At 42.9% G+C, this 15549-nt stretch overlaps 1 protein-coding gene across 1 annotated transcript in view; it reads left to right on the top strand.

Moving 5' to 3' along the window:
• The window catches only part of LY86 (lymphocyte antigen 86), a 33819-nt gene extending 25260 nt beyond the window's left edge, over nt 1–8559 (top strand). Inside the window, exons 4-5 of the mRNA XM_074943175.1 lie at nt 3799–3851; nt 6831–8559. Of these exons, the coding sequence (XP_074799276.1) occupies nt 3799–3851; nt 6831–6914 (137 nt within the window). The 3' untranslated portion in view covers nt 6915–8559. The remainder of the gene's footprint in view (nt 1–3798; nt 3852–6830) is intronic.
• Nucleotides 8560–15549: the final 6990 nt, after the last annotated feature.

Here is a 15549-nt window from a genome sequence, read left to right as displayed (position 1 = left end):
CACAAAAACCAGAAAAAACACCCATTATGGTAACATAACATCCAGCACAACTCAGAGACCTTACCCAATTAATGACCAAACACTCTCACAGACTTTGCGGCTGCACAAACTCACTTTTTCAGATGCAACACAGGATGCTCAAAGCACACACCCAATTTCTTGCAATCATACTCAACCAAAAAAACCTTCACTCAGACCTTAGTTACAAATGAACATACACATTTAATGGTTTGTGTCTATAATGTGTTACACTTGCAGAGTATGAGATGTGAAGTTAGGTATTTCTTTTGAGTGCAATTGTGAGGAAATGGACATGTATTCTCAGCAAGAAGCTAAACCACAGAGCTAGGTTCTGGTCTGATCTGCCACGTGACCTTGAGCAATAAACTCATCCTCTCAACTCACTTTACGGGTTGGAGAAACTGAGGTGAATGATACTCACCCAGCTCCAATATTTATAGATGAGCACTGTTCAGACCAGTTCTGAACCAACAGAATTCATGGCAGTTGTGTCATCGAGTTGAATGGATATAGGATCCAGCCCTAGATGAGCTAAGTATTACTGTATTATTACTCACACAGAAAAAAAAATAAAAATTCTATAAAGGTTTAAAGCCCAGAAAAGGAAGAGGTGGGTGCAGATGTACTGGGGCCTTTATATAGTATAACAAGTGTAAGAATGTTCAAAGATTTTTAACCTAAGAAAGAGTTGAGAAAGAGGAGTCAGAATTTCATTATAGGTGTTTTGTCATAAATGAGAGGCAGCTTCACAAGAACAAGTAACTTGAAGTAATTTACAGGAAATTCTTACTCGCTCCACTTCCTTCTGTAAATTGCTAGAGACCTGTTGATGGCAGGGAGAAGGAATACATTACTTTTGTTAGGAAGTAAGAGTGAAAAGAACCCACAAAATAGAAAAGAAAGCCTGAAGTCAGCAATACCTAGAGACCTTTTTATGATGTTCTGCAGAAAACCTCTTCAGTCATGTTAGCCCTTAAGAGAAGGGTTGAGCATGGAAGATAATGTCCCAAGAACACTGGCTGTTTTGCACTAACAGATGCTGTGACTTATTAGTATCTTGCACATATGAAGATGGAGGAATTTTTTGACTGGAAAGTTTGCCATAATTTATAAATTGATCCCATAAATAATATCAGTCTTTCACACTATATAACCTATGTGAACTCAGACAGGAAAGTTCCAAAGAGGCAATACTTTGCATTCAATGCACAAAGCTAAGTGTTTGTCTTAGTTATAATTACTGCAACTAATTCATCTCATTTGCCCCCCACTGATAGGTAAATGCAAGGGTTTAGGAAGATGCACTGTATCAAGAATACTATGTTAAACTGGAATCCCAAAAGCAAGACATGCATTCAGTTGGATTCAGCCTCGGGAGACGCTGTTTTCTGCTGTAGCCCCAGCTCTGTAAAGTCCACGGAGAGGCAATCACAGTGGTTTCAGGGGCCTGGTTTAAACAACACAGCCATGAAAGTGGGAGGTCCTGGTCAGCTAGACGTTTGGTCGTAAAACCCAGTAGACCTATTGATTCAGAACATCTCCTGGGAGCCTCCAGTAGCTGAAGATTAAAGCTGCTCTCTTCCCCCGCAGTAGAGGCCCACCTACTGGTGCAGGGGAGAAGAGTCCATTTCCCCATCTGTGTAATAGAGCTGATATTCATCCAGGTCGCAAAGGAATAGAACTCGGGGGTGCACAGCTCCTAGCCCCCTACTAAATTCCAGATCAGCTCCACCAGACACCCCAAAGAATAGTACTGGTAGTGATGGTTTCTGCTCAGCACACAGTAGTCCTAAGAATAGCTCCTGCTGCTATCACCTCAAGCAAGGGTGTGGCCACAACGCATGGGCAGGACCTCAGGATCTCCTAATGAGGGAAGTACATCTACAGCCCAGGATTGCCTTAATCTAGCCCTGGCGGGATGGTCAAAGTTTGCCTTATGGTGTAATAGAAAAATTAGCATCTACCTTCACCAGGGAGATACTAGCATCCACACACATTCAGAAGTATGTGTGTTGTCTGATTTTGTCTAATTCAGTTTCAAACATAGGTTTTGCAAAGCTAGGACACTGCCATTTCACTTTCAATCCCTTGCCAGTTCTGAAATACTCCAGGGCTGACTCTATTGACTCATGTGATCTGTGAAGTCTCTCTTATCTCCAACTGGTAGGGAAGGATTCAGAGCCCATACTTCCTCCACTTTTGTCCTCTGCTGCTATCCAGGACTTGTTGGGCAGTTTGATCCTGGTTCCGAGCTGCCTGTCCTACTTGCTGCATTTTCCTTCTCAAACACTGCCCACTGCAGGAGATTTTACAGAAAGGGGTTGCTTTCTGCATTGCACTGTCCACACCAGCACTTTACAAATAGGACAGCTCCCATCTACACCTCTGCTTCTGCTTAAACCCCTACACAAACTTTATTCACACAGAGTCCCAGCGTAATCATTGCCCAGCTGAGTAAAGTTGTGCAGGTGCTTCAATGTCTGCAGAATCCAGGCCTGTAACTCCTTTCTAGGGTCTAGCAAAATGAAACAGAACAGGGTTTTGCTGTATTTTTAAAATTTTGAGTCATTACTCGATGCAGCAGAGAAGCCTCAGACTCTATGGCTCCTGCTTCATGCACAGAAGTGAGCAACCATGGCAACAGCTCTTTGAAAAGGAAAACGCTTCCCATGGCACAGGTGAAGCAGCTGGAGAGTCCAGGCCATGAGCCAGCTGTAGTCTAGTGAATTGGATTTAGGGTCAGCAGCCAAAATATCCTGAATTCTAATCCCAGTGTTGATGTCAACATTTTGGGCCCCTTAGGCTAGTCACTTGCTCTCTCTGCCTTAATTTCCTCTTTTAGTAAAGTGGGAGATAATATATAGGAATCTTGCAGGTGTGCATGAGGATCAGTTATTGCTTGTGCCATACTTTAAAAATGTGAAGTATAAGGTAGTAGTAAGAGAGACCAGGCTCAGACAGCAGTCAGGGAGCTGTAGAGATCAGCTACAGGAGAAAGGGTCTAGGCAGAAGGAAGACAGAAAAATTCACACAAATAGATAAAATATTACTTCCCCCTCCCTGTCAAAGCAGAAGTGGCAGTAAATTTCACAGCTCATCTACGGGATAGGGCTCAGACATGCAGCTGCAGAGGACAATGAAGTGAGCAGACCCTGTATTTAAAATAGGAGAACTTTATTTCATGCAATGCCTGCAAAATCTGGCCCAATCAGAATGGCTCACGCATAGTGTCCACTAGTGCTGAAATCACCCTCCTTTCATGAAGCTCTCAATAATAAGCAGTGAAAAGGGAGTCAGTGTGCCTAGTGGTTAGAGGGCTGGAGACTGGAAGATGGGTTTCTATACCTGGCACTGACACCAACCTGATACCTTTGGCAAGTCACTGAACCTCTGTGTATCTGTTTACTCACTTGTGAAATGTGTACTTCCACTACACTAGTATACTGTTCAGTAAACACTCAAAAGTCAGGTATCTCCGGATGGAATGTGCTTATTAACTGCATGCGCACTCAGTGACTGCTTCACCTTAGGCTCTCAGAAACTGCTGTTCACACAGGTCTTACCTCAGTGGCTTATGACATTCATCAGCATAGTCTCTCCTACACTAGGAAGATGGTCCATACCTGTACACTTCTCTCAGAGAGCTGTTGTCCCTAAAGATTTTTAAGTCCTAGAGCACTTCACTGACGGTTTCAAAGTATTGCTATGAAATAGGGCATACTATAAGCTGCTTGTTTTCTTTGTGCATTGTACAATCATCATCCATTTGTTTTTCAGAACATATCTACTATGAAGGGCCTGTCACGCTGGGAATCCATGAAATCCCTCAAGTAAGTTCCCTGCAGTTATGTCCTGAAATCTAAGTTACCTGACTAAGAGCAAAAAGCACTATAATAATGGGTGATTTCAACTATCCCCATATTGACTGGGTAAATGTCACCTCAGAGCATGATGCAGAGATAAAATTTCTAGACAGCAAGAGTGACTGTTTCTTGGAGCAGCTAGTCCTGGAACCCACAAGGGGGGCGGCAATTCTTGATTAAGTCCTAACTGGAGCCCAGAATCTGGGCCAAGAGGTGACTATGCCTGAACCAATCAGTAATAGTGACCATAATGTACTTAAATGTAATGTTTTCATAAAGGTGATAAAAGCCCCCCAAAACCTACCACGGTAACATTTAACTTTGAAAAGGTGAACTACACAAAAGTGAGGATGCTTGTTAGATGGAAATTAAAAGGAGCTATCACAAGGGTTAAATGCCTGCAAGTATATGGGGTACTATTTAAAAACACTGTAATAGAGACTCAGACTAAATGTTTACCCCCAACCAGAAAAGACAATAAGAGGACTAAAAGAATGCCACCATGGCTAATAATCAGAGTAATGTTTAGAAAGACATCTTGGAGTCACTGTGGATAGCTCTCTGAAAACTTCAGCTCCATGAATAGCAGCATAATAACAGAATGTTAGCAACCATTAGGAAAGGGATAGAAAATAAGACAGAAAATATCACAATGCCACTCTATAAATTCAGGTGCCCCCACACCTTGAATGCTGTGTCCAGTTCTGGTCACCCAATCTCAAAAAGAATACAGTGGAACTGAAAAATGTTCAGAGAAGGGCAACAGAGATGACCAAGGATATGGAATGGCTTCCATACGTGGAAAGACTAAAAAGATTAGGGTTGTTCATCTTAGAAAAGCAACGACTAAAGGGGGATATGGTAGAGGTCTCTTAAATCGTGAATGGCGTGGAAAAAGTGAATAGAGAAGTGTTATTTACCCTTTCCCACAATACACAAATGTGGGATCATCAGATGAAATTAACAGTCAGCAGCTTTAATACAAACAAGAGGAAGTACTTTTTCATACAATGCACAATTAACCTGTTGAGGTCATTGCCATGAGATGTTGTGATGGCCAAAAATGTAACTGGGTTCAAAAAAGAATTAGGTCAATTCATGGAGGATAGGTCCATCAATGGCTATTAGCCAAGATGATCAGGCATGCAACCCCATGTCTGGAGCAACCCTAAACCTCTGACTGCCAGAAGCCAGGAAGGAAAGACTCAACTGCCCTGTTCTGTACACGTCACCTGAAGCTCTGGTACGGGTCACTGTTGGAAACAGGATACAGTGACAGACAGACCACTGGTCTGACTCAGTATGACAAGTCTTATGTCCTTAAGAACCACCACATGGTCCTACCAGAATGTCCTTAGTACAGCAACGTATTCACTCTTCTAGTACTGGAGGCTGGGGACATTCAGCACTGTAAGTTTCCCCCATGATTTTAGTTTGTCCCTCTAGTACACTGCCCTGCCCTGACTCTTGCATTGGTAGCAAGGGAAGCAGCGCCTCCTGGTGATTCCTAAGAGGAAGGTCACCTCTGCAAGGGCCCATTAGCACCACTGGAGCAATTCTTTCTATACCAGTAGTTGCTGCAAGGATCTTAAACTCGCTGAAGACTTAAGATGAGTGTCGAGGGTAGTGGGGAAGGGGAAAAAATGGAGAAAGGAAGAAATGGAGAGGAGGTGAAAGGAGTTTGGAGAAGAAGACAACCTCTCTCTCCTCTCTTTTCCTTCCCATCGGTGCCTCCCTTCTACTCTCATTGGCCTATTTTACCCCCTCCCCTTCCCTGCTCATCTATTATGTCTTTGGAAGTAGCATACTCCATACTGAACCAATCTCCTGCTTGAATTTCAACAGACAGTCACACAGTGCCAGAAACGCTGAAAGCCTCCTAGCCTCTGTTTACCTGCCCAGGCACAACTAAGCGCTGTGCTCGGCAAGGCAAAGACATCAAGCATTTGCCAAAGAGTTGATGAGGCCAGTGGAAGGGGGCAGAGGGGTCTAGATCAAAGTAGCCATTGGTTAAGAACTTGCAGGTGGGGAGAATCATGGCCACCAAAACTAAAGTGTACAATCCCATTAAGCAGTCAAGGACCTATTACCGCTTCATTCTGCAGAGAAGACCAAATGTGGCTCAATAATCCAGAATTAAAACAAATTTTTGTGTTAAGTCCTCCTCTCAATCTCTTAAGTGAGCTTAGCCACCTGACTTTCCCAATACCTCTCTGGTTGGTAGGAGGAGAGAGATATTTTGACCTATGAAATTAGGATGTCCCCTAAGCCCAGGTCTACATATTTGGACCGTGCATAGTTTCTCTTCTACATTGGGCAGATTGCTGATGTGAAATTGTCCCCAGAAGGAAGCGTTATTGTTACCACCTGTTTTGCTGAAACTAAAATACAGCGAGTTCTGTGTCTGTGTCATGTGTTTCTACAGATGATACTTTTTTTTAAAATACCCAATTAATATGTTAACATCTGTGAAAATTCATCTGAAGTTATAACAGTGCAATATTTGAACAATAAGATTAGAGTGGGATGAATCCCAGTCAAAAGAACATTTCTCCCACTCCGATTACACAGCAGTTGCAAAGTAAAGAGAAAGCCTTAATAACAAAAGCCCAGGTGCAATTGTTTCAGAAAGAGCAAGAAAAGCTACATGGACCTGAAAGGAATTTTTAAATATCAAAGAGTTTTGTTTCCCTGTGGAAGCATTTACCACCATGTTTTAATTTTGAATTTGCTGCGCTACCAACATTTGACATCTACGAAGAGGGACATTTGGCAAGAAAAATGGGCCACACCTTTTACCACCATTGAAACATATTTGGACTGGAAAAGCTTTCAGGATGGGCATAACTATTTTAACGAAAAAGGGGACTCTCTCCTATGAAGAGGCAGTTCTGTAACTGTAACTATTTGTGTGCTAATCTAATGTTTTGCTTTTGTTTTACACAGGGAGAGTACACAGTTTCAGTGAAGCTGTATAATGGAGACCATCTCACTGTTGCTTGTGCCGATTTTACCATAAAAAATAAATAATTTTTCCCCACATAAAGCAAAGAAGCAATCAGAAAGAGTTCATTTAAAGTGGTAGGTCACCAAAATAGTGCAAGCTTTGTAGCTAAGAAAGCTAGTTATATTCTACAGTGATATTGAAGGAAATAATTCCACTCAGAGGTTCGGGTGCTATTCTTGTTTATAATCTACTGCTTTTAGGAAGTCACTAGAACCCCAAGAGGTAATTTATCCTATGACATTCACTGTATTCCATTTGCTTTTGTTTCTATAATATATGGCTGCTTTAAAATAGCAAGAGTTTTAAACTCTCAAAAGCCTTCCAGTCCACTAACTACAGAACTGAATGAGACAGGCATTGCTCAGTGAGCTATCTAGCAGGAGGAGATCAGAGCTTGGTGCTTGAACTCTGCCCTTTTTTCCTGGGCTATTGGAGGCAGGAGGGGACAAGGGCATGCCTGCTAGAGCTATGGCTTTTGTGACTGACACTCGGCAGAGAGTCCCAACCACAGAACCCTTTCCTACCTGAACTTGGTGCAACCAATGTCTGTCTCATTTTACATCCGCAGGATCCAATGATAGGCTTAGATTGTCCCAGATTTCAATTTTGCTCAGTCTCACATGATATGGGATTTGGAACAGCCTTAGTTTAACTAAATGAGAGGCAGGCCAACATTATACCAGAGGAGAGGAGTTGCAGTTGCTGCATTAGGAGAGGAGGGCACGAGCACTGCCCAGGTCTTACTCTTATAAATTGATGCCTTGGGAACCACTATCTTGCACTCAGTCTCTGGTGGGGAGGAGGGAGTGCCTTACATTATCCCTTCCAAATTCAGTACTTACCTAGCACAGCGCCATTTTTTTTTTTTAATTAAGCTTCCAATATCTTACATTGGCTATTACAATATCAAGGTCAGAAAGGCACCCACCCCACAGTTAAACTCTCAACATGCATTCAGTATTATGCACTTAACATTTGCAATCAATACAATATGAATGTTACAAAAAGCTGCAGATACCAGCTGATTTATTAACGGTGAAGAAAACCAAATTATTTATGTTCAGGAAGACATAAGGATAGTAGGGGAAAGGCCTACATGATGTGGAAGCCTCTTCAAGTATCCTGATTGCAGCATTCATCCACATACTTTTATAGAAGTTACAGCATAACTTCACTGTAGCCCTGTAGTCCTCAATAGGGTTAGAACATCCCCAGCACTTTCTGTGTAGACTCTTTTTAATAAACCCATAAAAAAGAGACCAAAGAATGTGAACAGAAGTATTACACCTGCTATTTGAGCAATCCTTGTGTCATATCTGCTCTCTGGAGTAACAGCACTCCACTCTTTGATTTTTTGGATCAGCTTTTTTGTTTTTTATGTCTTTTTTAATGGCTTGTGAACCATCCTGCTTATATGCTATTATGTCCATCTGCTTCTCAATAAAGTCATATGAAAAAAAGAGTCCTTTATGTTCTTTTTTCTGTTTAGGTATTTTGCTTCTGCGGTCCACCCAAAAGGTAAAGCAAGCAACTCATCAAAAAAGTTACAATTTCTTGCTTGAAACTTGAATATCCTCTCCTCCCTGGCTTTAACAATGCAGAGAAATATCAGGATAAGAGATATAAGCCATCTTCAATACTCTCAGGAAGGACCACTCCCCAACTGTTGCCCCCAGATCTCGTCAGAAGAATACATCTCTGAACAAACAGTGCCCCCAATAAATAACCATTTTGTTCTGAGATGGTCCTCCATTTCCCATCCATGCAGTGGACCTGTTAAACTCAGTTTCACCAACTGTGTTCAAGTCTTCAGGGACCTGATCTACACTATGAAGTTTTACCATGACTGAATATGGTTGTGAATAACCATGTTAACTGACAGTGCTCAACACAAATTAGCGGGCAAAGTGTAAACTCGGACACAACATTCAACATACTGACAGCTAATTGTGATTAAACCTTGCTCTGATCCAGGTTTAAACATAATTAGCTGATGCTATGTTGAACACAGTTTATCCTAGTTGCCTGCTAAACAGTACTCAGCATCATGTTAGTTAACTCAATGAGTCACAACTGTGTTCAGCGACAGTAAAGCTATAAAGGGTAGACCTCTGAGGAAGTATGGGATATCAGCCCACATACAAACAGTTAGACAGCATGGTGCGTGTGGATGTGCACACAATGACTATGTTGCGGAAAAGTCACCATGGAGACTCACTTTAACTCTTTGTAACCTGCCCAGAAGAAGGTATCACAAAAATGAATACAAAAAAAGCTCAAAAGCTTGTACCTTCCACCAGAAGTTGGTCCAATAAATGATATTACCTCACCCACCTTGTCTCTCACAGAAAGAGTTGTAATTTATAATTTATTTTTTCCCTAAATTTAAGCCCTCTCTACAAGACTCCTACACGGTTACAAAAGTCAGAACAAACCAACATGGAGAAGAAACCATCAAAATCGCATCTAGAAGCATTAGTAGCACACGGAAATGTTCCCTATGTCCAGCTAGCGTCCATGACAAACCTTGCTGCTAAACTCCTATTGGATGCCCTTGCCTTCAACCAACCAACCAACCAACCATACCAGATGAAAAACAATCCCAAGGGCCTTCACTAGTTGAAACACTTCCAACTAAAATAGGCGTCCCCTACAACCTAGACATTGCCCTGTCTACCAAATTCTTCAATCCAGGAGCATACCTCCAAAAATTTCCATTACCAGAGAAGTAAATAAATTGGTGATCTCTTACTTCCTGTGTGCTGTGGACAATCAACTACACAACCGAGCAACAAAACCGCATCTCCAGAAATCAGACTTCTATCGCCTGAGCCGAAGTAGATCATAGAATCATAGAATATCAGGGTTGGAAGGGACCTCAGGGGGTCATCTAGTCCAACCCCCCGCTCAAAGCAGGACCAATCCCCAATTAAATCATCCCAGCCAGGGCTTTGTCAAGCCTGACCTTAAAAACTTCTAAGGAAGGAGATTCTACCACCTCCCTAGGTAACGCATTCCAGTGTTTCACCACCCTCCTAGTGAAAAAGTTTTTCCTAATATCCAACCTAAACCTCCCCCACTGCAACTTGAGACCATTACTCCTTGTCTTGTCATCTTCTACCACTGAGAATAGTCTAGAACCATCCTCTTTGGAACCACCTCTCAGGTAGTTGAAAGCAGCTATCAAATCCCCCCTCATTCTTCTCTTCTGCAGACTAAACAATCCCAGTTCCCTCAGCCTCTCCTCATAAGTCATGTGTTCCAGACCCCTAATCATTTTTGTTGCCCTTCGCTGGACTCTCTCCAATTTATCCACATCCTTCTTGTAGTGTGGGGCCCAAAACGACACAGTACTCCAGATGAGGCCTCACCAATGTCGAATAGAGGGGAACGATCACATCCCTCGATCTGCTCGCTATGCCCCTACTTATACATCCCAAAATGCCATTGGCCTTCTTGGCAACAAGGGCACACTGCTGACTCATATCCAGCTTCTCGTCCACTGTAACCCCTAGGTCCTTTTCCGCAGAACTGCTGCCTAGCCGTTCGGTCCCTAGTCTGTAGCTGTGCATTGGGTTCTTCCGTCCTAAGTGCAGGACCCTGCATTTATCCTTATTGAACCTCATCAGGTTTCTTTTGGCCCAATCCTCCAATTTGTCCAGGTCCCTCTGTATCCTATCTCTGCCCTCCAACGTATCTACCACTCCTCCCAGTTTAGTATCATCCGCAAATTTGCTAAGAGTGCAATCCACACCATCCTCCAGATCTCCCTTTGATGTTAACTGTAGCAGGTCCCTTAGGATATGTTTACACCGCAATAAAACACCAGGCGCGGCTGGTCCATGTCAGCTGACTTGTGCTCACAGGGCTCAGGCCGCGGGGCTATACAGTTGTAGTGTAGATGTTCAGGCTTCGGCTGGAGCCTGGGCTCTGGGACCTTCCCCCTTGCAGTCTCCAGAGTTCAAGTTCCAGCCCGAGCCCAAATGTCTACACCACAATTTTACAGCCCCACTTGGGCCAGCTGGGGGTATTTAATTGTTGTGTATATATACCCTTAGCCTCTTGATGGACCAGCTACTAGAGGATCTCGCACAAATACACACACATAAAGCCCATACATCACATCAAGATCAGCTGAACAGTCTTTAGTTTCCTAGCACAAACACTGCTTGTCTCTTGCTGTCAGAGAGAATTAGGTAAATGACTAAAAATAAACCCAAGTCCTTACTCCCCAAATAAAACTGGAAACCCATTTTATTCCTGGGGGTGTACTTGAACCCTTTGCTCAGTTATTGGTTACCTAAGAACTAAGTGGCTTCCCTCGCTACCCCTGCTCCAGAGCTTAGCAGCCCATAGCTTCATCTGCTTCCAGATTAAAAAGTGGCTCAGTCCCTTCATCCTGAAAAGCCACTTGGCTTAACCCAGCTTCTCCTTTTATTTCCTGTTCATAATCAGCCTCAGCTGGGCCCTCCCAGGCTTGGCAGTTTGCGCAGTTTCTGCAGGACAGGGATTTGTGTCTTTTCTATACGTCCCAGTATAGCGTGTTAACCCCTTCATGTCCCAAGAAGGTTTGGAGCACAGCCACACTGTGATGCCTGAATTAGAACAGATTTAGCAATTACAGCATTTGTCTTTCCAAAATAGCCTTAAAAAGCTAAATAAAGCTACCATAGCAACAAACAAGTTCTGATTGTAGCTGGGCTGTGTGAGAGCACATTCTCCACTGATTCACAGCTCTAGAGAGGAGGAAGGCTGCTTTCACAGAAACAAGAACCTGTGAACTTCCCATCAGCTCTCCTTGAAGCCAGGAGGAGGAGGAGGCAGAAATGAAACTGATGGCTAGATTCTGTGCTCAAAGACTTCCCTGAAGGAACTGTGTGGGTTGGAAACAACTTTGGGGATTTGTGTAGTCTTCTGTTGTCTTCAAAGATGCTATTCTTTTCTCAAAATGAGTGCATGTATTTTTAAGGATCCTTTTTAGACTCTTGGGTGTGTCACTAAAGAAGGCTCTGGGTGCTCCATTTTATACTTTCATTGGTTCTCTGGGACACAGTGGTGGGGGAGACCTCAGAAAGGTCTGAATCAGTGGTGGTTTTGTCTTTGCCTCACTCAAGGCAATGGAAAATTAACACATGAAGTTATCTTTGCCCTAGTCCTATACACCACCCAGCTCTCATTGCAACAGAATAGCACACCCATATACCTGATGAAGGATCCATGTGGCACCCAGGCCCCAGTTTTTAAGGAACTCCATGGGAGCAAACCCGTACCTGTGCAGAGCCTCACTGAACTGAAAGGGGCTCCATGTAACACAAAGGTCCAACCACATGAGCTCCTGCAGGACTGGGGCCTGGCTGACACTATGATGGGCACGTTACAAATGCATACAATGACTGGATGATGTGGATGTGGGATCTCCATGCCTCCAATGTTGTAAAGCACATTCCAGTCGGGAGCCCCAAAGCAACAGAAGGACTTCAGAAAGTGTGTCTGCACTTCGAAGAGTATCCCAGCAGACAAAGCTAAGGAGTAAAGGACACTAAGGGCTTGTCTAGATGGCAAGTTAGTGCCTGGCAAACTGGAGAGTATATCTTTAGTGTACTAGCCTTCACACACTAACTGGCTGTGTGGACCCTGCTACCACACACCAGAAGTTCCTTGGGGCACTTTGACCTACTCCCATTTGAAACAGGAGTAGGGGAAAGGGTGGAAGAGCAGTCACCACCCCATGTGTCAACTGTATAGGGTATTGGGGTCACTGGATCTGTGTAAAGGGCTCCACTACTGCTATACCAACAGTTACCTGTGCAGGAAGTAAGTGGTGCAGAGGACTTGGGGTGCCCTTTCCATCACAGTTGATTTTCATCTATTTTGCAAAAATAAATAATTAAATACTACTTGCCCCCAATGCTACAGACGCAAAACCTTCCCCTGCACGGCATGACAGAGCTGGCTGGAGGAGGTTATACACTGTCTCTTGGGTTGTGCTGATAGGGGCCCACATTAATTGTTTTGCAAGGGTTACAAATTTGTCTCAACTTCCTGAAGACCCCCCGCTACAATGAGGCTTATAATTAATATCACAGCATGGCTGTTGGGCAATTTGGGGCCATCTCTATATACATATCATTTAAAAAACGAAACATTGTGTCATCAAGATTTTATACTATCTAGATGTGACTCATTGTACCATCACCACTTGGACATCTTAGCTATTGTTTGTTCTACTTCCTCTAACCCTCCATCTGTCTGTTTTGTCTTCTTTAATTTGTAAGCAGAGCTGGTCAACACTCAGCATTACTGTCTCACAGAAAATTTTGACATTCCGAATAGACCGAAAACAAAATTTCCCACAAAATGGAAATTCAGGGGGAAAAAAAGGTTTTGGAAAAATTTGGTTTTATAGGAAATGTCATCAAGGTACTAGACAACTGTTGAGATCAAGAGAAAATAACATTTTCACCAGTTGAGGGCCTCCCACACGCAAAACTAACTAGCTTAAAAGGATCGGAGACAAGCAATTAGCATCAGCCAACAGAAAATTGCCAGGGTGATTTCAAGCATCTCCAAAAAGCCTGAACAAAGAGATCAGACATACAAGACACACTAAAAGAGATCAGGCTCTTGCTTAGATGGATTTCCAGTATAGTGGCAGCATTAGGCACCTGCAACCCATGCAATCATTGGAGGCCCTGAGGCAGCCCCCTGACATAGCAACTGAGTTACAAATGAAACGCAGGCCCAGCCCAGCATGACAACACAAGGATGCAAGTCCACTCAGCGTGATGAGTGTCAACGCTTGTAGGGGCCCAAGAATTGAGCTCTGCACGGGCTCACCATGAGACAAATGCCACCACTGTTCCAAAGGAGGGTATTCTGTTGCTAAGGGCCCAACTGCTATTTGGTGGGCCACTCATGAGTATACAAGATGGTAAAACATCCTTTGGCATTGTCATAATGTATCCACTATCTGGTTATATAATAATCCCAAGGCTATTTTAGAGTGAGATGGTAGTGGCTGGTTTCAGAAATTCACTGACTCACACGCTGAGTAGCCACCCATAGGCTTTTTTTTTTCCCTCCTCTTCCCACTCTCCTCACTCTGCTCTGCCACCATCAATCTTACCACAGGACAGCATGATGCTGAGTGTGAAACAACCAGAAAGGGGCTCAACTTCCTGAGGGTTTGATCATGAGAATGGCACTGCTGAGAGCCAAAACAAATATTTACCAGCAACCCTGTGTCTTTTGTTTGCTTGCATGGCTCCCATTTACTAGATTTCTTACAGTAAATTTTACAGCTAGAGTTAGTAAAGTGACAAGGTGTGCCTATTGCTTCTCAATGTGCTGATGGTTTCTCCCTTATTTAGTATTTAAAAATTTGTATTTAATATTGAATGTTCTCTGTCCCTTCCAAGACTAGATTGTCACTTGTTTGCCCTCCCTTTATCATGCTGAGAGCTGTCAGCCTGAAGAATTCTGGGATCTTTTGGGGGAAGGAGAAGTGGTGGGGAATGGTCCACACATAGCAGTGGTTTTCAACCTGTGGTCCATGGATCCCTGGGGGTCCGCAGACTATGTCGAAGATTTCCAAAGCGGTCTGCACCTCCATTCAAAATTTGTTAGGTGCCTGCAATGAAAAAAGGTTGAAAACCACTGATATATAGGGTTTAATTATTTAATGCTTGATATGCTTTAGTCACAATGCTGCTGGCTCTGTCTGACTCATGTTAAGGATTCTTCTGTCCTCTCACTACTGAGCTAGATCCCAGTCCTGCAAAAACATAAATGCTTAACTTTGTCTTCAATGGGACTATTCATATCCTTAAAGTTAAGCATGTGCATATGTGCAGAATCAGGTCCTTTGTCCCCACATCAACCACATGATGCCAATAACTTTCCTCCCTCTGTCTCCCTCCCTCCTCCCTCTATCCATCCCTGAAATGGAAACAGCAGTGGCTGTTGCAGTCCTTGTTATTTCAGGCTGGGAAACAGTGCACACAAGTTCCCTATACTCTTTCATCTCCATTTATTGAAGTTAAACCCCAGCTATTTCCCATTCTGAAAGCCAGAAAGCAAAGTCAACTGAAAAAGTAAGTATTAAAAAATGTAGCCATCCAAACTGATCTTAATGTTGGATAAAAAGTTCAGGCTTGAATCAATTAGCTAGAGACACTATTGTTTGTAGCCAATTAAAAATCAAAGCAGAACCAATTTACCCATTAATGGGGGTGTTGTGAAAGATGAGGGGGCTGCCAGTAGCTCCCTAGTTACAACATAGATTTTCTATTGCTTTGCAGAGGACAGATAAATTACTACCAAAGTTTTATTACTGATTCTATGAATGTGAAAAAAAATCTTTTCATGAAGCTTGTATTTCTTCTTCACAGCTTGGGCTGTTCTCTAATAAATAGAAAAGGGACATCAAATTCAATCATCCCTAAACTTTAGGGAAGTTTGGATCCAGATCACAAACAGATGGTTCTTTTCCATCTCTAATTATTTTGTTAACACCCATAAATATAACTGCAGAACTGGAGAAAATAAATCCAGATCCATTTAAAAACAAATATGTATCTTGTACGTAATGTTTAAAAAGAAAGGTGGTTAGCCACTTTGCTGCAGGACCTAAATGGAACTTCTGTGCAGTAATGATGG

The sequence above is a fragment of the Natator depressus genome, chromosome 2, assembly GCF_965152275.1.
Source record: "Natator depressus isolate rNatDep1 chromosome 2, rNatDep2.hap1, whole genome shotgun sequence".
Classification (NCBI taxonomy): Eukaryota; Metazoa; Chordata; order Testudines; family Cheloniidae; genus Natator; species Natator depressus.
Note: the sequence above shows the minus strand (reverse complement) of the source record. Positions and strands in the feature narration are given on the sequence as shown.